We start from the raw sequence: 27,010 nt of genomic DNA on the forward strand, positions 1-27,010 counted from the left end.
CCCTATCCCCGCCTCACGCCCCACCTCCACCCCTTCCCGCGGTCCAGGCACGGCCACCTGGCTGCACCCTGGGCTGCGGCGCGGGGAAGGGGCCCCTCGGGAGGCGCGCGTGGGGCGAGAAGGGTGCCAAGGCGAGACCCGAGCGTGGCGAGCAGAGGTGCTGGCTCCCGCTAGTTTCCGCGGCTTTGGACCCCGCCCCACCCCCCACCGGAGCCCCCTCCTCTCTGTTCGCTGCGCCGCGCTGGGCCTGGGGTGGGGGGGTGGGGGGCGTCGGAGCGTTGGTTACCGTTGACAGTTAGGCCTCTGTGCGCATGCGCAGTGGTTGCCTCTTCTGAAGTGCGCAAGCGCGCTTGTGTCTGGCGGTATTGCTTGTTGCCAATTACTGAGAAGTGGCAGCTACCCAAAGGCGGATCCTCACTGCTGGGGTGTTGTGGCCAGGCGGGTTTGGCCTGTCTCCGGGCGCTAGTGTTGAGCTCGGGAGGTAGTGGAAAGGGAGGGCGGGGTGAAGTCTCTGTGGAGCCCGCAGGTTTCACAATGAAGAGGATTTGGGGGTTCGGGAGGGAGAAGGGCATGTCACCCTTGGGCTCCGCTTCTAGCTTGCAGAGGCAGGGCAGGGGCTTTGGGCAGAAGAACAATGGAATTGACAACTTGCTGCTGGGTTACCATGTCCAAGAGAGAGATCTCAGAAAGATCCACAAGGCTGCCTGTGTGGGCAACGCAGCGCAAGTGCAGCAGATTCTGTTCTTCGCGGAAAATGGCGTGGATGATAGAGACAAGATGAACAGGTAATAGGGGCTTGGAGGCTGGCAGGGAGGAGGCGGGACGGACCTGGGAGAAGAGCACACCTGGCCTAGCTCTATCTGTGCATCCGAGCCCTCCCTCGGGGAGCTGGGTTCTCTTCCCTCCTGAGGTCCCGCTGCCCCTCGGTCGTGGGAACCCTATGTGGTCTAGCACCAGGCCGACAGCGTGAGCAGCAAAAACAGAGTCTTCAGCTGCCCTGGCACGTACCCGGTAATTCCTGAATAGACCACTTGACTCTCAAGTTTGACGTGATTTACCCAAATTTCAATAGTAATACACACGAAATTAAGTGTCGACAACATGTTGTTTTTAATGGACTCATTTTCATACTATAACATCATAGAAAAGCGCATAATGGGAGAAATAATTCCTGTAATCAACTTCTGGGCTAGAAATTCTTGGGACAAAATCCAGTATCCAGTTTATGTCTGTGTACACTTAGGTATGTGTGCTATTTCCTGAGGGACCTTGGAAGGACATTTTGAAGTGGAAGTTGGCTCTGAATAGGAGGACTCCTTTTTCTCAAAATGTGTACCCTTCCTGTATTTGTCAGTGTTAGGTAAAGCAAATGAAAGCATCCTGGTTTTAAGAATTTTGAGCTACACATGCTCTTCTTGTGATGTCATTAAGGAAATTTTTGGACTCACTATCTTGTACATCTGAAAGTGATAGAACACTGTATGTTAACAAACTGGAATTAACCTAAGAACTTATGTTTTTGTATAGGAGGTAGATTTGCCCTTCCAGATATCAAAATGTACCTGAAATTTCCACAAATTATTCATTTACAAACAGCTGAAAAGACCGATAAAGGAGTGGTGCAGAGTAGAACATGACCAACGCTCAAATATACATAAGACTTTTGAATTTGATACTGGTGACATTTCATATTAGTAGGAAAAGGTGAATTATTCATAAGTAGTGGAGAAACAGCCGATTTGGAGAAAACTTGTTAGAATTTTATCTCCCTAAAATAAGTTCCAGATGGGATATCAATTTAAAAATTGTAATATGCAAAATAAGAAAAGTGACAGAAAAAAATCCCACAAATGCCTATTTACCCATCCTAAGAATGACTTGAAAAGCAAGACTTTTGGGGGGTGCCTGGGTGGCTCAGTCAGTTAAGCCTCTGACTCTTGATTTCGGCTCAGGTCATAATCTCAGGTGTTCATGGGTTCAAGCCCTTCGACGGGCTCCCTGCTGTCAATGTGGAGCATGCTTGGGATTCTGTGTTGCCTCTCTCTCTCTCTCTCTCTCTCTCTTTCTCTCTCTCTCTCTCTCTCTCTCTCTCTCTCTCTCTCTCTCTCTTTCTCTCTCTCTCTCTCTATTTCTCTCTCAAAAAAGAAAAAATTGGGGCCCCTGGATGGCTCAGTTGGTAAAGCGGTCTGACTTTGGCCCAGGTCATGATCCCGTGCTTTGTGGGTTCGAGCCCCGCTTCAGGCTCTGTGCTGACAGCTCAGATTCTGTGTCTCCCTCTCTCTCTGCTCCTCCCTTGTTTGCACGCTGTGTCTCTGTCTCCCAAAAATAAATAAATATTAAAAAATATTTTTTTAAATCAAGAATTCTGGAGATTGATTTAGCAACATAAAAAACTAAAAGCCTCCATCAGAAAATAATATTATTACAATAAAAGACAATGCACTTGCAAATATTTACAACATATTTGTATCAGACAACAGAATCTATCTTCGTTTTACAGGGAAGTCTTTGAAATCAAAACGAACAAAAACCTGTAATTTGAAATCGTGCAAAGTATTTCTTTGCATATCTACAAGGGACCAGTGGACATAGGGAAATATACTGTCCCTGGGAAAAAAGAAATTTAAGTGAAAAAGGGACTGAAATACAGTTTTCCGTCTACAACCTTTGTGAAAATAGAGTGATGGTGCTTATACTGCCGCTTAAAGTTTAAGTTGTTTTCGACTTTCCAATAGACAATTTGGTGTAAGTACCACATTTAAAAAATATGTATTCCTTTTATCCATCAATTTTATTTCTACTAAAATATCTTTAGGAAATCACTAGAGATAAATGGCATACATTTTGCTTTTCTCAGCACTATTTAAAATAGCAATGTATTAAGAAGAACTCGTATAATGGCTTTTATAAGTAAATGTCATTACATCCATAAGATGGATATGTGATCATTGAAAGTGGCATAGATAATAGATATACACAGAGATGCAGAGCTGTGCTTTAGTTGATCATTAAGTGAGAACAAAAATCAGTGTGATCATAGGTACACACAAGCAGACTACGATTTTATGTTAAGCCCAAAAATGCACAAAATGTGATGACATTTGTTATTTCTGAGCCTTTGTATTTACATGCATTTTTCTTTGCCTTCAAAGAAAATCTGTGCTTTCTACATGAAAAGGTGTATAAAGGTCCTATTAAAAGTTTATTATCAACAGAAAGGGTTTATTGTCGTTGAAGTAATCCTGGAGAAGAGCAAGAATATTGATCTTATATACATAAAAATAATTTCTCACTTTGTGTTAAAAAATATTTTTGGATGTAAAATAAGAAAAGTGAGTTAATTAAAATGTTTTTTGAGTATTGGCATATTTGGACAACTTTTGGCCTCTTCAGAAGTAAAGGGAGTATTTTTATTTGCACTTGTAGATTTTATTATGCATATATTATACATATGTTTTCTGTTATAGGTAGCTTTATTACGTGTAATAGGTAAATGATTTATATTAATCATGAAAATAAAATATATTAGTTGTGTCCTTGTGAAAAAAATAAGACCTAGCAAATATAAGTGATTATTTACTGTTTCAGAAGCATGCTTTCCTTTATGTACCTTTTCTTTAAAAATATTGAACTCTCCAAATGTATTTATCCACTCTTTCCATCCATTTATTTATCACCTAGAACCTGCACATATATTATAGAGCGGAAATACTCTACCCAAGATCCTTTTGTTCTCAAAGACTTCATTTTGCACAGTATAAGATGAGGAATTTTATTTATTTATTTTCTAAAGATTTTATTTTTTTAAGTTTAATCATTTATTTTTTGAGAGGGATGGGGTGGGGGTGGGGGTGGGGGGAATGGAAGGACAGAGAGAATCCCAAGCACGCCCCGTGCTGAAAGCAGGAACTTTTGCAATACACTTTTCAAAGAGTCCCAGCACGGGGCTTGAGCCAGTGAACATGAGATCGTGACTTGAGCCCAGATCAAGAGCTGCACGCTTAACAGACTGAGCCACCCAGGTGCCCCAGCTTTTATCTTGTTTACTTTATGTTTTAAGTGTTATTTATTGTTGAGGGTGAAAGCATGAGCAGGGGGAAGGGGAAAGGGAGAGGAGGGACAGAGCATCTAAAGCAGGCTCTGCACCAGATTTTATTTTTAAGTAATCTCTATACCCATCGTGGGGCTCAAATTTACAACCCTGAGATCAAGGTCCTATGCTCTACTGACTGAGCCAGCAAGGCACCCCTAAGATGAGAAATTTTACATTGAACTATTAGGACTTAATCTCAATGGGAAGTTTTCCTCCTTCCTTTCAAATTTTCTGAAGATAGGAAATTGTAAAAGATAACCTTTACCTGACCTTCTGAAATTTATGAGAGTAGTAACTACTAATATTGATCACTGGAAATACTTGATTTTTGTACAATCTGTAGACCTCAATATTTAATAAAATGAGCTGTTCCTAGTCATTGGAATCCTGAGTTTCCTGTGGCTTAAACTTTCTTGAGAAGCAAAGTAAGAAGTTCTTAAAAATGTTTTCCTTTTGTTAATTTTGTCCTCTTTTCCTATAATGCTTTTCAGAACTAAAATTTATTTAAGTGCCAATCATATGACTAGAACTGCAATAGACCTATTGTATATACCATCATTTCACATAATGGAAGGCACCAAGATTCTATGGTGTCCCACTATTTTATATACCAATTATTTTTTTAAAGTCCTGCCATTTTCAGTTGTAAGACATTTTGAGTTATAAATTGCATTCCAATGTCAGAGATATTAAAATGTGACAAAATGAGCATGTTAGAATCATTGAAATGCAGTATTCTTGCTAATCCTTAAAACATGTCTGCAAAGTAGGTGTAATTGTATCAAGGTACCTAATTGAAGTGTTGTCTATGTAAAGCAGTAGTAATGGTAAAAATTATATTATCCAACAACTATTGAGATGTTATTTGTGCTAGGAAGTGTTCTAAATACTTGCATAGATCCTCATTTAAGCATCACAACGAGGTCTTGTGAGATAACTACTCAGTATTTTATTTTATTTTATTTTATTTCATTTCATTTTATTATTAATTATTCTATTTTATTTTATTTTATTTTTTTAATGATCTCTACACCTACTGTGTGGCTTCAAACTCACGACCCTGAGATCAAGAGTTACATGCTCTTCAGACGGAGCTAGCCAGGTGACACAAGACAACTACTATTTTTATCCCCTTTTGTTGAGGACATTGAGGATAAGTCTAAGCAATAACTAGTGAGTGACAGAGTTAAACTAGGATTCAAACCCAAGTGGAGCTGAATCCCGAGGTCATGCTCTTTGTCTTCAAACAGGCTGCTCTTTTATTAGCGTGATGAGTAATCACTACTAAATATTGTACTTTCTCCAGAGGAAAACTGAATCTTTGTTTTGGAGGCATAGGAATAACATGCTACTTAATGTTTACAAATTCTTGAATTAACTGCAAGTTTTGAGAGAGTGCACTATCATTTCCTAAAAACTCCTCTCACTTTTTTAGGACTGCTCTCCATTTGGCCTGTGCCTATGGCCATCCAGAAGTGGTGACCCTCCTAGTAGAGAGGAAATGTCATCTTAACCTCTGTGATCATGAAAACAGGACAGCTCTCATGAAGGTATGTAGTACCAGCTATATCTGCCTGAGATAGATTTGATGTCATTACTTAGAATGAAAATGAAGTTATTGACTTGAAACAAAACGAATTGGTGAAACCTGTGGCATGCTTACTTTAAATTCTCAGAATTTACACTCTGTTCTTGGCATATCACTGACAGGCTGTACAGTGCCAGGAAGAGAAATGTGTAAACATACTATTGGAAAATGGTGCCCATCCAAATATTAGGGATGTGAGTGGCAACACTGCTCTCCACTATGCGGCCTTTGGTGATAATATATCCATAGTAGAGAAGCTGCTGCTATACAATGCGAATACTGAAGCAAGAAATAAGGTAAATAACTAATTTATACATTATTTGAAATTTTATATATATACATGAATATGTTAGCCTCAAAATGTTTTATTTCACACACACACACACACACACACACACACACTCACTCACTGAATTCTATACATCAGGCCCTGTCATCATGGAAATAACTCCAATGCCAAGTCAGGGAGGGCTAGAAAAAGGTAGTGCCCACAGAAAGGGCAAAGTTGTATCTCCCAGCCACCCTTCCACCCCAGAAAGAAAATGTTTCCATTAGTGCCTACAAGTGGATGGTAGTCTCAGAGCCCATAAAGGACTAAAGGTCTAGAGGGGAGTGAGGTGATGATGGAGGCTGGGTGCAATGCAGGGGCTTAGGCAAGGGGTGCTGCTGGGGATAGGTGGGAGGAGGAATGGAGACCCAGACCCAGCAGGGAGAGCTTGGATGTGTGCAAGTGGAAGGAGAAAGCAGCAGGTTGTAGGTGCTAGGCACTGCAGGCCCCGGTGCTCTGAAGATGAGGGCATTGGGGTCAGGTCACGTCTTGACATCCAGCAAAGACATCTACTTGTATTGGTAGCCACTCGGCCAGCCATGTACCATGTTGGGGTGTCCCACTTCAGAGAGTAGCTCCTGCTCAACCTTGTGTAGCTCCTCAGCAGGGTTGTAGCTGTACATGGGGAGTAGATGATGGCCACACTTGCTGGCCCACCTTCCTTTTCTTTGACATGCATTACCTTTCATTGCTGAAGCCCCTAGAGGAACACCCTTGGTTGACACGGGCAGGGTCAATTTTACGTATTTGGAAGTTCAAGGATTCCCTGAATGAAAATATTTGGCAATAACTTATTTATCTAAGATTTCTTCTTTCTTTCTTTCTTTCTTTCTTTCTTCCTTCCTTCCTTCCTTCCTTCCTTCCTTCCTTCCTTCTTAATATTTTTTATTTATTTTTGAGAGAGACAGAGACAGAGACAGAACAAGAGGGGGAGAGGGGCAGAGAGAGAGAGGGAGACACAGAATCTGAAGCAGGCTCCAGGCTCCCAGCTGCACAGAGCCCAATGCAGGGCATGAACTCATGAGCCATGAGATTAAGACCTGAGCTGAAGTTGGATGCTCTACCAACTGAGCCACCTAGGCACCCCTAAGATTTCATTTTAAATGAGGATACTTCTAAAGAAACAGAGAATACTGCTTTGTTTTATGTATTTATGGCAAATATTTATGAAAACAATATATTTGTTAAAGGTAAAACTTATTTTGTTTTCAAATATTTTTCCCATCCAATTTTTTTTTATTAGTGAAAAACAACACAGGAAAGCAAAATTTGCCCTAGGCTTTGTCTTAAAACTCAAAGAAAAGAAATGCATTTTACAATAAAAAATATTGCTGCTGTTGACAATTTTCTATTTGATAAAAAAGTGATTTATAAAAATGGGATTTATCTTTTATTGGCCAAGGCTTAAGAGATAAAAGGGGAAAGGAGGGAGCAGTCAGAACTAAGTGGGCCAATTTGGAAATTTGACAAGTGAGAAAAAATAACAAGAAGAGGTTGTTTGTTTTATTATTTTTCCCCTTCAGTTTATATGTTTAGTCAAGGAGTCTTCAATTTTTGAGGGGAATAGTTGTTACTTAGGGAAAGAGTGAGTTGCAAACCTGCCTAGAGACCAAGTGTAGGAGGACTCAGAGGAAATCAGATTGGCAGTGAACAGGTGGTTGATTATGTGGGCAAGGAGAAGAAAAACAAATAATTAACTGTCATATAATCCTATTCTGGCAGAAACACCCACTTAGGTAAGAGTCTAAACTCTGCTCTGAAATCTAGAATATCTTGATGGGAAGTAAGAAGTTTAAAAGTAATGAAATCAAGTTGCATTTTGACTTTACATTTAGTCCCTGTTCTACCTCTGCTCAGGGAAATTAAATGCAGTTTTGATAAGTCATTCTTTTGGCTAAATCTTCAAATGATAGAGGGAGTTGGCCACATAGATGAGACTGATGTGATAGTCTGCTGCATCAGCTCTCAGCTAGAATTGTGGTGGTGAATCCCCGTGCCCTGGGGAAGTTCCAATTTTTTTTTAACAAGCCTAAACTCTCCCCTGAAGAGTTTGAGTAAATCTAGTAACATGTATACATAGACATGGATATTTAGAAATATTTTTTTTTGAGACTGTGCTACAACTCTTGGTTAAGAACTACTGGGGTGTGTGGGTGGCTCAGTCGGTTAAGCGTCTGACTTCAGGCTCAGGTCATCATCTCACAGTTCACAAGTTCTAGCCCCGTGTTGGGCTCTGTGCTGACAGCTTAGACAGAGCCTGGAGCCTGGTTCATATTCTGTAGTCGCCCTCTCTTTTTGCCCCTCCCCTGCTCATGCTCTTTCTCTCTCTTCCACAAAAAGTGGACATTTAAAAAAAATTTTTAAAAAGCTAACTACTGAATGGAGGGGTACCCAGGTTGTTCAGTTGATTAAGCGTCCGACTTCCACTCAGGTTGTGATCTCATGGTTTGTGAGTTCGAGCCCCACATTGGGCTCTGCACTGATGGTGCAGAGACACATGAGAGTCTCTCTCCCTGCCCCTACCCACTTGCTCACGCTTGCTCTCTCTCTCTCTCTCTCTCTCGCTCATATTCATAGCCATTTGGTTATTACAAGCAGTGTTTTCCTGATTGCAATAGGAGAAAATCTTGAATCTTCTTTACTAGTTGAAGCTATGTGACCGACTGTCTTATGATGTCTGTTAAATTCATATAGCCCTGACATAATCCAAATGGTAGTTTTAAACATGGAAATGTAGTTAGTGACAATACAGTTGGGAATTGTTTTCAGAATTTAGTTTCAGCATAGTTGTGAACTAATTTGTCTATTTGATTAACAGTCTGGGAGAATTAAACACAGATAGATTGCAGTTTTAATAAGCGTTGGAAAAATTCTTAAGGTGGGTGTTACAAGTCTTTTTGTTGTGATTCTTTTAGACAGAGAGAGCGTGAGTGGGGGAGAAGGGCAGAGGGAGAGAGGGAGAACCTCAAGCAGGCTCCAAGCTCAGTGCCAAGCTTGATGCAGGACTCAGTCCCACAACTCTGGGATCATGACCTGAGCTGAAGTCAAGCGTCAGATGCTCAACTGACTAAGCCACCCAGGCTCCCCTCTTATGAGTCTTAATAGCAATTTTTATTACATGTTGGGGCCTAAATTTTTGGTAAAATGTGATACTGATACTTCAGGAAAGATTTACATACAAATATATGCTTTATGCACAACCAAAATACCCGTGGGCTATTGACTAAATTTGGCCCCTGGATGTGTTTCGTTTCCTCCATAAATTGAGTCAACATTTAAAATTATGACACTCATGCAGAAATCTGGATTTCAGACTTTTCTTATAGAATCATACCTGGTACTTTGAGCCCATACTACTGTTTGGTATGCATTCCAGTGGCTGACTGTTTATATGAGTTATGTGTGTCTCCAGTTTGCTACTGTCCCCACTTAGGTTCTTCACTTACTCAAGTCACCTACTTTGCCTCCATAAGCATTGCGTTTACAATTACTGTTTTATGATATATATATATATATATATATATATATATCTATCTCCACACACACACACACATATATATATATATATATATATATATATATATATATATATATTTTAGACTGTGCTAATCAGATCTCTTTTGGACACCAAGAAACCTTGGTAATTTTTTTTAAAGTTAATTTTGACAGAGAGAGAGAATCCCTAGGAGGCACTGGGTTTGAACTCATGAATCATGAGACCATGACTTGAGCCAAAGTCAAGAGTCAGATGCTTAACTGACTGAGCTACCCAGGTGCCTCTGTTTTATGGTCTATTTTGATAAATATTTCAAGGTTTTCAAGGCAATCCATATTAATTCATAATATATATTTTGTATTTTATGTTAATGTCTTCGGAATAGGATTGAATTTTCCAAGTTAAACTTTCTAAGTTGTTTTTGTATTGTATTCATTTTTTTAACGTTTATTGATTTTTGAAGGAGAGAGCACATGCATGAGTGGGGGAGGGGCAGAGAGAAAGGGAGACACAGAATCCCAAGCAGGCTCCAGGCTGAGCTGTCAGCATAGAGCCCAATGCAGGGCTTGAACTCACAAACCATGACATCATGACCTGAACCAAATTCAGCCTTTTAACTGACTGAGCCACCCAGGTGCCCCATAAGTTAGTTTGAAAACAAGACACTTTTTCCTTCTGTGTACTATAAATAATCGTATTCCTGGGGTGCCTGGGTGGCTCAGTCGGTTGAGCGTCTGACTTCGGCTCAGGTCATGATCTCGCTGTCTGTGAGTTTGAGCCCCGGGTGGGGCTCTGTGCTGACAGCTCAGAGACTGTAGCCTGCTTCGGATTCTGTGTCTCCCTCTCTCTCTGCCCCTTGCCCACTCAGGCTCTGTCTCTCTCTGTCAAAACTAAATAAACATTAAAAGAAACAACATTTGAATAATCGTATTCCTATTGGAATATTTGCAAACCGTATTAGATTAATCATGGTTACAGTTGAATGGTTTATGTCTATTGCAGACAATATTCTCTTTCTCTTCAGCATTGTTCCCTAAAAATGCAAATAATGTAGTCACTTTCATTATGCTAAAAATGATCTGTATAAATCAGTGTTTGAATTTTTATTGATAAGCCATTATATTTTTATTTGCGATTTATAGTTTGCCTAAAATATAAAGTAAGTAGCTATTCCAGTGGAAACTGGAATACAACTAGAATACAAACAATTTTTTTAGAAGTAGATACGTATTAGGGTCCCAGGATTATTATAATTGACAATAAAATTTCATATGGAGCTTCCTAACAGTTAAGATAAAAATTTAGCATTTTATAATAGGAGAAAGCCCATGGGCTATTTAATATTAAGTAATCAAAGTTCATTTGAAGCTTAACTCTTGGAGTTCTGGGCCCATCTCCTTAGTGACCCATTTGGAGCAGTGATGCCTTATGTTGACATCTCGGATGTCAGTGGATCCTGATACCACTGACAGAAGACAAGCAAGTTTGTATAACTTGGGGAAAAGCTTCACCTTTATTGGAAATCTCTCCAAACTATATCCCTGAAACTCTGATTCCTCAAATGTGAATGTTTGCCACAAAAAGGATTGTCAAATGGGGACTGAGCAGATTTACATGGATTTCTGTAATGCCAGACATATAATGCAGTTTTATAATATTTCTCAAACATAGATGATCATGAAATCTTTCCATTGGGACATAGTATTTACCTTCTGGCAAAGTAGGTATTCTTTGGAAGATAATTTAAGAAACACTACTCCAGAGATCATCATTTAGGTTATTAATTCAGTAAAAGTACTTAAAGCATATACTGCTGTGTTTTGGAGTTTGGAGATACAGAGGTAAGAAATAGCCCCTGATCTCAAGAAGCTCTTGGTTTAGATAGGGAACAATACAGTATACCATGATAAGTACTGTGATAGAAGCAACAATCTTGGAACCAGTGAGTGTTTGAAGTGAGTTTGGGAGAATGACTTCATATAATCTGTTGAAGAAGGTGGAGAAGGGCTATTTTATTAAAAACAATTTTTAATGTGTATTTCTGAGACAGAGAGAGAGAGAGAGGGAGAGAGAGAGAGAGAGAGAGAGAGAGAGAGAGAGAGAGAGAGAGAGAATCTGGAACACGCTCCAGGCTGTGCGCTGCCAGCATAGAGCACAATGCAGGGATTGAACTCACAAACCCTGAGCTCATGACCTGAGCTGCAGTTGGTCACTTAACCAACTGAGCCACCCAGGTGCCCCAGTGGAGGAGGGCTATTTTAAAGAGAAGCAGCAGCAGGTGAAAGCACAGTGGTGGGAAGGAAGAGGCCATTTTTTATTTACTTTTTGTATTATATGTTTCAGTTTAGAGGATCTTTTGTATGTTTTAAAATTCCGTATGGAAAGGTGTAATTTTGTAAATTCTAAATTGTTTTTGCTCTTTTACAGGATAACATCACACCACTTCTAGTTGCCGTAAATGAAAACAAACAGCAAATAGTGGAAGTTCTGGTAGAAAAGGCAACAAATATACATGCAGAGGATAAATTAAAAAGGTGCAGTAGTTTTCTTTTCAACCTTAGTATGGTTCTAGAGTGGTAATAATTATTCAAGTCAGGAAGATTAACTTCAGAAGAAGAATATTAATTTATAATTATATAGTGAAAAATGTCAACACATCACCAGTTAGGTAGAAAGCAATTATTCTGACTGGGCAACATGAAGAACAGGGTATAGCAGAATTCATATTCCTTGATGATGTTGACTCATGTCATTTGCAGTGTTTATTTTTAAATAGGTTCCATGTTCGGCGTGGAGTCCAATGCTAGGCCTAAACTCATGACTCTGAGATCAAGACCCGAGCTGAGGTCAAGAGTCTGATGCTTAAACAACTGAGTCACCCAGTTGCTCAGTTTTTTGTTTGTTTGTTTGTTTTTTTGTTTTTTTTCTGCCACATGATTTTGTATTAACTAAAGGGATTTCATTTTAGTTTTATAAAATGTGGACTCTCAGCTCTTAATTTACTTAATGGCACAATATTGGCCTTCTTAACCCTTTTATGGTATTTTTTAAATTTCTACTTCATAGAGGGACCTGGGTGGCTCAGTTGGTTAAGCATCCAACTTTGGCTCAGGTGATCATCTCATGGTTCGTGGCTTGAACCCCACATCAGGCTCTGTGCTGACAGTGCAGAGCCTGCTTCGGATTCTCAATCTCTCTCTCTCTCTGTCTCTCTCTGTCTCTCTCTGTCTCTCTCTCTCTCTCTCTCTCTCTCTCTCTCTCTCTCTCTCTCTCTCTCAGTGTCTCTGCCTCTTGCCCACACTCTGGTGTGCACTCACTCTCTTTCTCAAAATAAATCGTAAATAAACTTAAAAAAAAAGAATTTCTACTTCATATACATTTTCCTTCAAAGATGTTTATTGGGGTGCCTGGGTGTCTCAGTTGGTTAAGTCTATGACTTTGGCTGTGGACATGATGTCATGGTTCGTGGGTTCGAGCCCCACGCCGGGCTCTGTGCTGACAGCTCGGAGCCTGGAGCTGCTTTGGATTCTGTGTATACCGCTCTCTCTCCCTCTCCTTGCTTGAGCTCTGTCTCTCAAAAGCAAATAAATGTTAAAAAAAAGATGCATATTAAACATAGAGTTGTTGTGTCTTTTGGATGACACTTTTCTTTAAATTGCTTTTTTTTCCTTTTTGAGTAATACTGATGTCGTTAGGTGATCTCTAAATGATGATTAATTACTATTACCAAGTCTCATCAGGTTTTATCCTTTTTCATGTACAGTATATGTATTTTTTATTTTATTTTCAATTGGTAGGAGTAGAAAGATGAAAAATAACTTTAACCGTATAGACTTTTCCTTTAATGAGGATAAGTTATAGGTGGGTGATAAAGAAGGAAGAGCTGTGCTTTAGATTCACACAAGACTAGGTTGATTCATAGCTTTCCTACTAGCTAGGTGTTGTGACCTTGGGAGTGTTACGTATCATCACTAAATATGTTTCCTGATATAAAAAGGAGGATAATAATATATCCTTCAAGGGTGGTTGTGCGTAAATCATATTTTATATACATAGCATTTAATTTAGTGCCTACCATATGCTTATCAGCATCGTTAACTATAATTATGCCTGTTTTGTTAGGATTTGCATTAAAATATTATCATTTCAAGCCTGCAGATAGTTTTTATACTTGCTTGACCTCTAGATGGCTTTGAAGTGCACTGTGTCAGATTAAGGAAAACGTGGGGAATTATTTTTTTTAAATCTTTATCTATTCAGATAAGTGACCTAGCATAGTTTTTTGTTTATCAAACGACATTAAATTAGCAACTCTATAATACATTACCCAGGTGGGACAAGAAGCTTCCTTTTTGTCCCTTCATTTTAGTCTTGGAGATCATTTACATAGATGAACACTGAAACATGTAAATGGTCGATTCTGAACAGATAGGCAAGATATTAACCTGCTAAAGTATATCAAATTAGCTGTTTAAATAACTCTAAATTCCTAAGAGTGAAGTTATCTCTGTTATTTTAGAACAGCCTTCATGCTTGCTGTAAATTATGACTCAACAAATGTAGTCAGGCTTCTTCTTCAGCAACGTATTGACCCCTTTCCTCAAGATGTATATGGATGGGCTGCAGATGAATATGCTTATATTAAGGGTTTTAATCTGTAAGTGTTTGTACTAAAATGCTAGTTATTACTAAACTGAGGTTTAAAATAATTTAACTGTTAACTTCGTATGTAACAGATGGGATTTCGTAGTTTGGTCAGGCAGTTTTGGAATGGCAGTCGGTTAGTCCACAACATTAGCCAGAAATCAAGCAAAGGACTAGACTAGTTGGAAGTAGGAATGTGTGCAGGATTCTTTATCTCAGGACTTTTGAGACCTTTATCCTCCAGGAGCCTAACCTTATCCATTTCATTTCAAGTATAACCCCTCTGCATGGGACACAAATAATGTTACATCTGTGTTTTCTAACTAGTAACTTGGGTCTTGAAATGTTCAGTTTTGTAGAAGACCCTCTACTTTCCTTTGAGGGATATCTCCTGTACTCTGTCCCTTGAATTTTCCAAGAACCTAAGGAGCACCCTAAGACCAAAGAGTCCTCTTTCACAAGTCATTTGGAGGGGAAAAAAAGGACATCCTGATCATTCTACAGTTTCCTTTGATTCTGTTGCTGCGTAATTGCTGTTGAAACTGGTGCTGTAGTCTGGTTGTGATTGACCTTTACTCCCAGGATTCCCTTGCTGATCCAGAGTTTACAGTCTTCATGGTGTTCCACACTTAGATTTCAAAGCTACAAAGTTTCTTTTGTTCACTGCACATGCACATATGCTCAGCAGCTATCCCAAAGCACCAGCACCCTGTTTGGGCAGCTGGGTCTCCTGGCTTTCGCCATACACCCCTGTCCCTCCACACTCAAAGACCTTATGTGGAACCCATATCTTAGCCTAGACTTTCCTTATGAGTTACCCTTTGAGGATCTTGTTTGTCTTTTTTTTTTTTTTTTTTTTTTTTTTTTTTTTGCCAGAAGATGTTAGTTGGGACCATTCTAAGCTGTCAGAGAGGTTCAAATGATGCTGCAGGAAGAGATTGGACTTCTCTTTCCCCTTTGTTAGCATATCTGTACCCCTGCCTTTTTTTAAGTAGGCTCCATGCCCAGCATGGATTCCAACATGGGGCTTGAACTCACGAGCCTGAGATCAAGACCCAAGCTGAGATCAAGAGTTGGATGCCCAACGGACTGAGCCACCCAGGTGCCCCTGGACCACCGCTTTAAATCCTGTGGAGCATCTTTTCTGAAGTCAAGGAAGGTCTCATCTTGCCCTTCCCAGAGTAATGAGCATCACCTAAGAGGTGGCCTGAGAGGCCATGTTTTGGGTATAATATCTCATTAAATCCTCTTATCAACCTTGTAAAAATAAGGCAGTAATGTCCCTTCTTTTATAGAGGGAGATTTTGAGCCAAAGAGAAGTGGCTTCTCCAAGAACAAATAGCTATAGGTTATAGAGCTAGTTTTGGAACTTCTGAGTTCCAAACACTCCATTCTGGCAAGCGAATTCTAATTATTCTCATTTCTATTTGATGTGTATTTATTTTTGATAGAGGGAGACGGAGTACGAGCTGGGGTGGGGGGTGGTTGCAGAGAGAGAGGGAGACACAGAATCCGAAGCAGGCTCCAGGCTCTGTGTTATCAGCACAGAGCCCGACGTGGGGCTCAAAGCCATAAACCGTGAGATCATGACCTGAGCTAAAGTTGGACGCTTAACTACCCAGGTGCCCCTGGCAAGCTAGTTCTAATTTACTAAGCTAGAATGCCCTCAATTCATGACTGGTTCATCTTCCTGTTTTTTTCTTCTTTAAGTACAGACTTAATGAAAAGCTTCTAGAACGTACAAATTTGAAGTATATTGGGTAATTCAAGTTTTGATATTTGCTCTGTTATTATTTGAAATACTCTAAGAATTTGATGTATTTGGTAAATGTTTTTCGTATCAGCGTTAAAATAGTAATATTATTTATCACCCTTTTTTATACATTGCAGTTACGAAATAATTTGTCGACATAAAGAAGAAATCATGCTTAAAAATTCTTTGCAAAACAGCAATCCTGGTAAGACTTTACATAGTGAATTGCTCTTGGTGGTCCTAACATAAGTAAAGTCAGAGTAAGGGTGTTTTGATAATGAAAGAACAATGAAGAAAAGAACACCAATGTGTAAATTGCATACGTATTTTTTTCTTTCTTAATTTCTTTCTTTATAGTCTAATGTTCAGAATTATTTAAGAAGTTAACTGTAGGTAATTGAAAATATGAGGCAGTATTATCTGAAAAGAAATTCATTATTTTAGTCATGACCCCTAAAATACCATGTGACATCTTTGTGTAATAAATATGAAAATGCTTTGTTAACTGTTTAATTTTGAGAGAGAGAGAGAGAGAGAGAGAGAGAGCAGGAGAGGGACAGAGGAAGGTAGACAGAGGATCCAAAGCAGGCTCCACCACTGAGAGCAGAGAGCCCAATGTGGGGCGCGAACTCGTGAGCTGTGAGATCATGACCTGAGCCAAGGTCAGATGCTTCACCAACTGAGCCATCCAGGTGCCCAGAGGAAAAAAAGATTTTTAAGTTAGCATGTTTTATGTTTCCTCCATAAACATATTATAACAAATTGCACTTGTTATAAAAATGGATCTTTTATAAAATGTTTACAAATGGATTATATTTAGAAAATATTGTTACCTAGCGATTTGTCTCATTAAAAAATGAACCAGCCCTAAAACTGGGAATTCTACAGTACTTTCCTGGTACCATAAACAAATGGCAAATAATAAGAACTGAAAATCTTAGCTAGTGTGCAGCACTCCCAAGGAGATTTTTATAGATAGCTTCCAGGAGTACCGAAGAAAAACACTGCCTTGTTGAGAGGCATAGGTTATTTCACATATTGTCTCAACAAGGTCTCACCATTATCATCTTCACTCCTCATAAATCAAGACAGAATGAGAGGGGCGCTTGGGTGGCTGCGTCGGATAAGTGTCCAACTCTTGATTTCCGCTCAGGTTATCATCATCTCACAGTTGGTGAGTTGGAGTCCTGTGTCAGACTTCTCTGTCGGGCTCTTTGCTGACAGCTCAGAGCCTGTGTGGAATTTTCCCTTTTTCTTCTCTCTCTGCCCCTCCCCTGTACATGCATGCTCTGTATCTCTCAAAAAAAAATAAACATTTAAAAACAACAACAACAACAAATCCAGAATGAGATATGTTGACTTCATTAGAACAATGTTTTCTTCTGTTTGTTGGAGAATTGTCATGACACTGTAATTTTGTTAGAATAAGATACTCTGTTGCCATTAGTCAAAATTTTATCTTCACAAGTATTCAAATAGGGCAACTTGGGCTCCAGAAATTATAATAACAGCACAAAGATGTTTCACAATCACACACACACACAAAAATGCTACTGTTGCTCCCTAGTTGTGGGACCCAGTGCACTGTACAATCTGAAAAGTAGGAAGAAAGCTTTAACTTGGTAGACTGTTACCAAAGGACTTCTGTAGGTTAGTTTTGGAAGTTACAAGAAAGGTAAAGGTAGAACAGACAGCGTTTTGATCATTAAGGTGCTCATAACAGAATAGAGCTGTCCCTGCGGTTTTTGAAACAGAAAAGTTTCTGTGGTTTTTAAAAATAATTTTCAAAGGAATCATTTTTATTCATGTCCATTTGTTCACTTCACAAGTAACTCTTAAGTGCCTGTTAGCTTCTAAGTGTTATCCTGTTGTTGTAGAATACAAACATTCAAAAACCAGTCTCTGCACCCCAGGACTTTGTTGTTACCACTGCCGTTTGTGTTATTTACTCTATTTAGTGCTTACTGGGTGCCAGAGTCTCGTAGTGCTTATAATTATCATTGTTATTTTGTATTGACATTTGTTCCAGTTACCGTAAGTTCCTGGTGAGGAATCCGAGTTTTCAAGGACTGGGTAGAATCTATGGTAAGCATGCAGAGTTAAGAGTTCAGTTTGCCAGGTAGAGAGGCAGAAGGACCAACATTTGTATGTTTGACAATGTTTGTAAACTATCACGATTACGTGTTTGGCGGAGTACACAGCAGTGCAGAGGCGAAGGTGTACGAGTGAACTTAGCAGGATTTATGAGCAGTTGGGTTTTGCTGGTAGAAAACGTGTGCTATGGGAATGGTTGGGAATGAGGTGAATACCTAGGTAAGACAAGCTTATGGAAGTTTGTTAGTGCTATAGAAAGGAGTAGATCTTACCCGATATGCCTGGGGAAATTTCTTCTGTAGAATGCTTTTAGCGGCAAATAATAGGTGACTTCTAACAGTGACTAAACCAGTAGGAACCAGAAATGTTTTGATGGTTCAGTGATGTCATCAGGATCCCAGTCATCTCTTGTTCAGTTTTGGAGTTGCTGGTATTTTTATTTCTCCTTTCCGGGGTGGCTAATTAGCGACAGCTCCAGGTATCATATTCTCACATGGCAACATCCAGTGGGTGGGAAGGACTGCTTTTCTTTAGGTGTTTCTTTTCACTAGGAAGAGGCTTGCAGTAGACTTCCTCTAACATTTTAAAGACTAGGTTATGTCACATACTCATTCCTAAACTGGTCCCTGGTAAATCAGGTACTGTGATTAGCTTGGAATAATCCTTTCTCTTTTTGAAGCCAGGGTGAGGCCACCTTCTCTGTGTATGGAGACAATAAATATCCAAATAAAGTTGTGATTCTCTAGCAAGAATGAAGAATATGGAATGGCTCTTAGGGAGGGAGCCAGCAGTATTTGATGCAGGGATTTTGGAGAATTTGAAGCAGAAGACTACTAAGATTAGATTTGAGTTAGGACACTCTGGTTATGGCATAAAATACAGATCACCAAGCCTTTTTCCTAAAGAGCCAGTGAATAATTTAGGTGATGTGGTTTCTCAGCTCTGCCCTTGTGAAAGCAGCCATAGCAATATGTAAGTGAAGACATGGGGCTATGCCCCAATAAAACATTATTTACAGAACTAGATGGCAGGTTGGATTTGACCAGTGGCCGTAGCTTGCTGAACCCTCATATGAAGGATAGGTTATAGGAAACCACATAAAGAGACTGGGAGGCAAAGTAAGCTCTTGTTTTCTTAGCCTGGTATTAGTCCATTGTGAAACTTTCAGCTGTGTAGTTTGAAAATGTCAGGGGGTTCAATTTATTCCATTATTTTTTTTTTCAGGGCCTTGTGTCTTTCTCATTTGTTTTGCTTATTTTTTTTATTCATTTAAGAAATAATAATATTTTGTGGGTTTTTTTTTCCCTGCGAAAATTATCAGTTAAGAATTCATGTTTGACTAGGGCAATGGCAGGGAAAAGACAAAGCAGAGACCGAAACAGTATAGTTAATACGAATCTGTGATTCCTGAATATGAAAAGTTAGGGGGTGAGAGAGAACTCTCAGAAGATTCAGAAGTTTCCAGGTTGTGTGCCAGCATGTAAATTGGACATGAAAAGTGTGTAGGACTTTATCAGATGAACAGAGGAGAGCAGCAGGAATGAGGACACAGTAATTATGACTTTTTGATTATTTTGGCAATGACTGCCTTTAATAGGTGAAGTATATTTTTAATTTTCTAAGAAATTAAGGAAAGAAACAAAAAACTATAATCAGTAGTATGTTTTTATACTGGGTCTGATAGTTCTGTTTTTTCTAGAACAATCCCTCTTACTTCTTTTCATTCCTATCTGCCAGAAAAATGAACTAAGTCCTAGTTAGTTGGAAAAATTAACTGATTTTTCATATTTGAGAGGAACTTGTGTATGGTAGAACATAGTGGCAACCACCAGGATTCTCTCTCTTTTTTTTTTCTGAGTAAAATAGGATTGTTGATTGTTTCACACTTTGTGACATCATGATTTCATCTATTCCTTTTAAACCTTTCTTCAAATGGATATATAGGAAAGTAGGAATTTTCCGGGCAAATACCAAGAAAAAGAGATTCCAGGAAAGGTATTCTGTGACATAACCTTCTGACTGTAACCACGTGTATGACATCAACCCAAATAATAAAATTTCATATAATGCAGTTGTGATAGAGGCACCCCAACGACACCCAGATTTTATTATTCACTGGAAGAGCTCACAGAACTCAGCATATAGTTGTTGCCTATGGTTTGTTATGGGGACAGGCTAGAAAGGCCAATCAGCACAGACAAAAGGTGCATGGGTGAAGTCCAGAGTAGACCAAGCACAGGCTTCCAGGAATCCTATCTTTATGGAGTTATCAGGATGTGCTTAATTCCTCCAGCATCAAATTAGAACAGCACAAGTGAAATGTTGTCTGCCAGTACGAGGCTTATGGATACTCAGTGCCCGAGGTTTTCATCAAATGCTAATCACATAGGTATCTTCTCCTTAGCATGTCCCAAAATTCCAGGTTTCCAAAAAGAAATCAAGTGTATGGCCTTAAGCACACTGATTTTACCAACACTTAGGCACAGTGAGCTTCTATTACCGAGCTAGGGAATGGTGGAAACCTTCCTTAAATCCAAGATCCCAGGGAACAACCAAGGGCCAGTCATTCAAGTAGGATATTCTGAGGGTAGCCATCTTCGGCCTGCTGGTTGAAACCTTTTCTGCATAGAGATTACAGCCCTCAATTCATTTTTGGTGGTGTCTTAAATTTTTATTTTAATAGCAAGTGAAATGATGGTTAACATGGTACTGGTTTCAGTTTCATCATCCATATGAAGTAGGTATTTGTACAAAAAAGACTAGGGCAATATTAGGTCATTATCATCTTTTTTTATGTGATTAAGCTTTCATTATGATTCTTAGATACGATCAGCATAATGATTTTTGATTTAAAATTAGAATAAAATCTCAATTATATGGAAAACCCAGGTTTGACTCATATAGTGCTGAATCCCTGTTTATAGTTATATTTGGTCATATTCATCAATTGTTTTGTTGCCTAAGTATACAAATAACTTGTATTTTTGTATTTTGCTTTATGTATTTTCATATACTTCCATATGGGAGACAGTACCCCTGTTGTGTTACTTTGATCTCTATCTTAATGTTCAAGGTGACTGTATCATGGTTAATATATGCTAAGAGTAGCTTCAATGGATACCGTGTTTGGTTGTTGTACTTTGTTTGATTGTTTTTTACATTTAATGTAAAATAATTAAATAATGTAAATAATTAAAAATAATGCTTATTTTTTCAGCAGTTTTAAGTAAACAGAAAAATATAATAGAAAGTACAGAGAGTCTCCATATACCATACCATGCACCCATACATGCCTAGCCTCCCCTGTTGTTAACATCTTGCACGACAGTGGTCCATTTTTAGTAGTAATTATTTTTCAGTTCCTTTGTTTAGTTTTGAGTGAGAGAGCATGCATGCGTGTGAGCAGCCAAGGGGCAGAGGGAGAAGGGAGAAAGAATCCTGTGCTGTCAGCACAGAGCCTGATGCAGGACTTGATCCCATGAACTGTGAGATCATGACCTGATCTCAGATCCAGACATGGACGCTGAAACAATTGGGCCACTGAGGCACCCTGACAAGAGTGCATTTTATATGGACACTAACTCATAATTTTCAGGCAAAGTCTCTAATTTGCATTAGTGTTCAGCCTTGGTGTTATACATTCTATGAGTTTTAACAAATGTGTAATGATGTGAATCCACCTTTGTGGTATCGTGTGAAAGAGTTTCACTGCCTTAAAAGTCCTCTGTGCTTGGGCGCCTGGGTGGCTCAGTCGGTTAAGTGTCCGACTTTGGCTCAAGTCATGATCTCGTGGTTCCCGAGTTCGAGCCCCGTGACAGGCTCTGGAATGACAGATCGGAGCCTGGAGCCTGCTTCCGATTATGTGTCTCCCTCTCTCTCTGACCCTCCCCCCATTCATGTTCTGTCTCTAAAATAAATAAACGTTAAAAAAATTTTAAAAATAGTCCTCGGGGGTGTGCCCCTTTTTCCCTACATTCACCCCAACCCTTACCCCATAGTCTTGCTCTTTAAAGAGTGTCATATAGTAACAATCATACAGTGGATATCGTTGAATGTTTAGAACATTAAAATTCCCCACTAATTGAATGTAGGCATTCAAGATATTCTTTGCACTTTGTTTTGTTTTGTTGTTCATCAGTAGAGGATCTGATGACATATGCCTTCCATGAATAAAAGCATGCTTTTTCTAGATGTGTGTCACCTAATGGGGAGGGTTGAGAAAAATGACATCATGAGCCACTGCATAGCACTAACATTGGGATCATCCTCTGTGATGTTCTTTGGGTCTAGATCTCTAGCAATGGAAGGAGACAGTCTCGAGAAGTTAGAACTTTATCAAATTGGAATGCCACATCCTTCCTACTTACCTTGTCATTGGAAATAAGCCCAGGGAGAGTCTGTTTGCTATGGTTTGGCCATGATTCAAAGTACAATAGCTATGGAGCACATTTGTGAGGTGTTGTTTCATCCTAAAACTGAACAGTCTCTACTAAACGGCTGGGGAAGTTCTGCTGTGTTACAGCAAAATAAAAAAAAAAAAAAAAAAAAAAAAACAAAAAAAAAAAAACCTCTCTTTTAACTTCTATAGCAGTGGAAGTCCAGAAAAATCATGCTAGTTTCAGTTTGACATTGTCAGCTTGTGATAATCATTCTCCTAACGACACCATTTTCCTCTAGTGTCATAGAGTCGGTCAGTGATGGCCATTGTAAACATAAGTTCACCTGTAGGTGTCAAATTTTGATAAAACCCACTCTTGCTTTTGGTCAACATAGAGGAGAAAGTAAGATTTCTTAGTGCTTTAAGCCTACGAATGGTATAATTACCATTCAGTGTAGTGTGGTTTCCAGGTGTGGTCCCAAAGCAATACTTTTTAACAAATCATAAGCTGTACACTTGTAATTTCCTCTATTTTTCGATTGTTGATTTAACATGTATTTTGCTTTCTTCTTTAGGAGCAGATAAGAATGCTGAGGAAGACTCTATAACCAGGTAGGATTTTTATGGATTTGTAAAAATGACATTCGTTGGGGCACCCGGGTGGCTCAGTTGGTTAAGGGTGTGACTCTTGATTTCAACTCAGGTTTGTGAGATCAAGCCCCATGTCAGGTTTTTCGCTGACAGCCTCCTTGGGATATCTTTCCCGATTTCTGTGTGCACTCACTCTCAAAGTATAAAGGAATGAAATGAAATGAAATGGAAAATGAAAGGAAAGGAAGTGAAATGAATGAACTGAAAATTATGTGTTTCCTAAGGGAACGCAGAGAACAAAAGCAGTTGTTGAGTGGTCTACCCTGGACAAGACAATATTTCCTATACATAACATCTGTTAAGTTATATAGCATTGCATAGCTTTGCAAAATAGCTATGTTGCTGTAGGCTACTTTTTATTAGTTTGGCAACTGTGGTTCAGGGAGGTTGATGAGTCGACCATGATTCCATAGTTAATGGGTAGCTAAGGGGCTTTGCCCGTCAGCCTGTTTAGCTTCCACATCCATTCTCTGGTTCCTCAGCAGCACTGAGATGAAGATACAGATCCTAGGGCAGATCAACTCAGAATGTCAAAGCTAATCATGTCAGAACTCTAATTTAGGGTTTTCTTAAGAAACCAGATTAGTGCAAGCATTTGCCCTTATGTATTTGACCACTAGTGCTAACAAAAGTCATTAGTGCAGTGGAAACTAGTCCCTTGTTTTTACCATCCGAGATTTTAGGATGGATGTCAGCTATGGCCATGGTGTCACAGCTTTTACATAATAAACAAGATGTCGTCAGGCAGCTCCTTAGATGTGGTGATATCCCTTCTTCTTGACACAAATGAGTTTTCTGTAAGGGAAGGGTATTTAGTTGTAGACCATGTTACGTTAATTAAATTCAGTCTCTATCTCAAGGATTTTGCTAGGATATTTCAAGGATTCTCTGTTGCCTAGGTTCCCAGTCTGGTTTCCCTTTGGACTAGTACCCTTGACTAGTTCTAGGAAGCTATTTCTTTTTTGGAGATTTTTTCCCTATGACGTTTCTGTACTGTGTTTTTGCCTTTTTACTTTCTTCTCTGGGTTTCTTGGTATTTCTTTATTTTTCCATTAATATTTCCTCTTCTGCCAGCTAAGGACTCTCCATTTTTCCAGAGGCCAAATCAAAACTACTTAGAGTCTCAAGAATTAGGGAACCTCAGAGATTAATTCATCAAAATACCCTCTAGTAATTCAACCTCTGTATAACCTCCTTTCCCAATGGTTGCTTACATGGACAGTTTGAAACTCAAAAGAGATTGAAGTGACCTAGTTGGATATGATAAGTCACAGAAATGAGACTTAAATTTGGGCTCTTTTCCTTCTTTCTTTGTTTCATTTCTTTCTTTGTTTTTTGTCTTCATCTTGCAGACAAATATTTTAATAATAGAAATCTGGGGAGTGGGTCTAATGAATACAATGAAGGAGGGTAAGAATCGAATTAGCAGAGGAGACCAGGTTTCAAGAAGAACAACACTGAGTTGGATAGAAACAAGAGTGTTAGGAAAGATGTCAGAATATGGGGGTTTATGCCAAGTGAGATAAAGGAGAATGACAGGAATGAAGGACCCAGGAATAGGGGAGTTGTTTAGAAAGGCATATTCAAATAGAGAGTTCAAGAGGGTCGTGACCAGGTTTCTGCTTTTGTGTGTGTTGGTTTCATTGAAGGTGCGAGCATACCTCAGATTTTCTGATGAGAGAGATTAAAAATCATTTGAGCTGCAGGGAAGAGTATTTTTACAGCAAATAGAAATATGATATCCCTTACTTCCACCCCAACTGAGGGAGGATAGCTTAGATCCTCTCAAGGAATTGGGGGTGGGGGGTGGAGATTCTGAACATCAGAGATGTATGGCCCAAGGCAAGCTGTCTCCTCACTCCACCTCTTTTCCTAAATCTGTGATGCCCTTCCCATGTACTTGTAGGGCTGTGCAGGGGTAGGACTGACTTGTGAAATCAGTAAGGGAGCTTCATCTGGATCGGTGATAACATGCCTATGTTGAGGTGACTGTGTGGATGAGTGAGACTCCCAATTCGCTTGTTCTCCAGGAGCAGGACATGGTCCCTACCCTCGGTCACTGGAGCCCATCCTTGTTGTAGGAGTGTATGGCTTCATAGCCTACAGATTGAAAGGTTGGGGAATGCCACAGAACCGTGCCGAAGAGTGATGTAGGAGTGGGAGCTCATAGGGAAGAAAATATTCAGGCAGCGTATAGAGAAATAGAGGCACAACTACCGGGGCTATTTGATCGCAGTCTCTCTCCTTGGGTAGCTGAATGCCCCTGAAGGCTTGGAATGTCTTGCTAGATATTATGGACCTAAATAAGGCAAGACCAGAGTGGGAACAAAGTTGGCCTTGGGAACTTTTAATCTTTTAATCTCTAGTTAGTACGACCACTCATAACCTCGAAACCCAAACTTTGACATATATAGTTAAACGGAGGTCTACCTCACACACAATGTAATATGTGATGCAACAACTCTGGATGGTCCACCATGTTCACCATAAGTGTAACACCCATCTGGTAAAGTATGATGCTATTATGATACCACTGACTAGATTCCCTATGCTGTACCTTTGAGCCTTGTGATTTATTCATTCTATAACTGGAACACTGAACTTCCCTCTCCCCTTCCCCCATTTTGTCCATCCCCCCACCTCCCCTCCCTTCTGGAAAGAGTCAATTCTCTGTTTTTATGGGGCTGTTTCTGCTTTTGCTCTGTTTGTTCATTTATTCCCCTTTTTACATTCTACACAGAAGTGAAATCATATAGGATTTGTCTTTCTCTGTCTGACTTATTTCACTTAGCCTCATACCATCTAGGTATATTCATGATGTTGCAGATCTCATTCTGTTTTATAGCTGCGTAATATTTCATTGTGTGAGTGTGTGTGTGTGTGTGTGTGTGTGTGTGTGTGTGTGTGTGTGCTTGGTCTGTTCATGTATTGGTGGACACTTGGGTTGCTTCCATATCTTGTCTATTGTAAATAATGCTATAATAAAGATAGGGGTGCATATATCTTTTTTGAATTAGTATTTCCATTTCCCTTGGGTAAATAAATACCCAGTAGTGGAATCACTGGATCGTATGGTATTTGTGTTTTTAATTTGTTGAGGCCCCTCCATACCGGCTTTCACTGTGGTGATACCAATTTACATCCCATGACCGGTGCACAAGGGTTGTTTTTTCTCCACATCCTGAGCACCCTTGTTGTTTCCTGTGTGTTGAAACTGAGCCATTCTGACAGATGTGAGGTGAGAAGTCATTGTAGTAACGTTTATACATTTAATTTTCAACCGTGTCAGAGCATTCCCTGCCTGTCACATTTGGTTATGGAAACTCAGACTGGGTCTTTCCTGGAGATTTCACAGGTTAGCAGAGGTGGAGTCAAAATAGAGAACTGAAAGTTTTTTTAAAACAGGGTCCAAATTGTGAAAGACCTGTACTCTAGAAACCGTAAAACACTGATGAAAGAAATTGAAGGTGACAGAAAGAGAAAGACATCCGATGCTCACAGATGGGAAGAATACATATTTTTAAAGTGTCTACACTACCCAAAAGCATCTACAGATGTCATGCAATCCCTGTCAACATACCAACAGCATTTGTCACAGAGCTAGATAAACAATCCTAAACGTTGTATAGAACCACAAAAACTTGAATGGCCAAAGCAGTATTGCAAAAGAGGAAAACTGGAGGTATCGCAGTCTCAGATTTCAAGTTTTCTTCCAAAGCTGTAGTAATCCAAACAGTATGGTGAGTACTGGCAGACAAAATAGCCTCATAGCTCAGTGGAATAGAACCGAAACCCAGAAACAAATCCACCACTGTATGGTCAGTTCATCTTCCACAAACAGGAAAGACTATCCAGTGGGGAAAAGGCAGTCTCTTCACCAAATGGTGTTGGGTAAACCAGACAAGTCACATTCCAAAGAATGAAACTGGGCCAATTTCTGTACCATACACACAAATAATCTCAAAATGAATTAAAGACCTAAGTG

The 27,010-nt window shown here is 39.5% G+C and overlaps 1 protein-coding gene across 1 annotated transcript in view; it reads left to right on the forward strand.

Moving 5' to 3' along the window:
* Nucleotides 1–534: 534 nt before the first annotated feature.
* LOC109261043 (ankyrin repeat domain-containing protein 26-like) overlaps nt 535–27,010 on the forward strand; it is a 181,114-nt gene continuing 154,638 nt past the window's right edge. The window contains exons 1-6 of the mRNA XM_053909495.1: nt 535–785; nt 5,529–5,643; nt 5,804–5,977; nt 11,933–12,039; nt 16,040–16,107; nt 22,950–22,986. Coding sequence (XP_053765470.1) covers nt 535–785; nt 5,529–5,643; nt 5,804–5,977; nt 11,933–12,039; nt 16,040–16,107; nt 22,950–22,986 — 752 coding nt within the window. The remainder of the gene's footprint in view (nt 786–5,528; nt 5,644–5,803; nt 5,978–11,932; nt 12,040–16,039; nt 16,108–22,949; nt 22,987–27,010) is intronic.

Source organism: Panthera pardus, unplaced genomic scaffold (assembly GCF_024362965.1).
Source record: "Panthera pardus isolate Hobbes unplaced genomic scaffold, ASM2436296v1 HiC_scaffold_21, whole genome shotgun sequence".
Taxonomy (NCBI): Eukaryota; Metazoa; Chordata; class Mammalia; order Carnivora; family Felidae; genus Panthera; species Panthera pardus.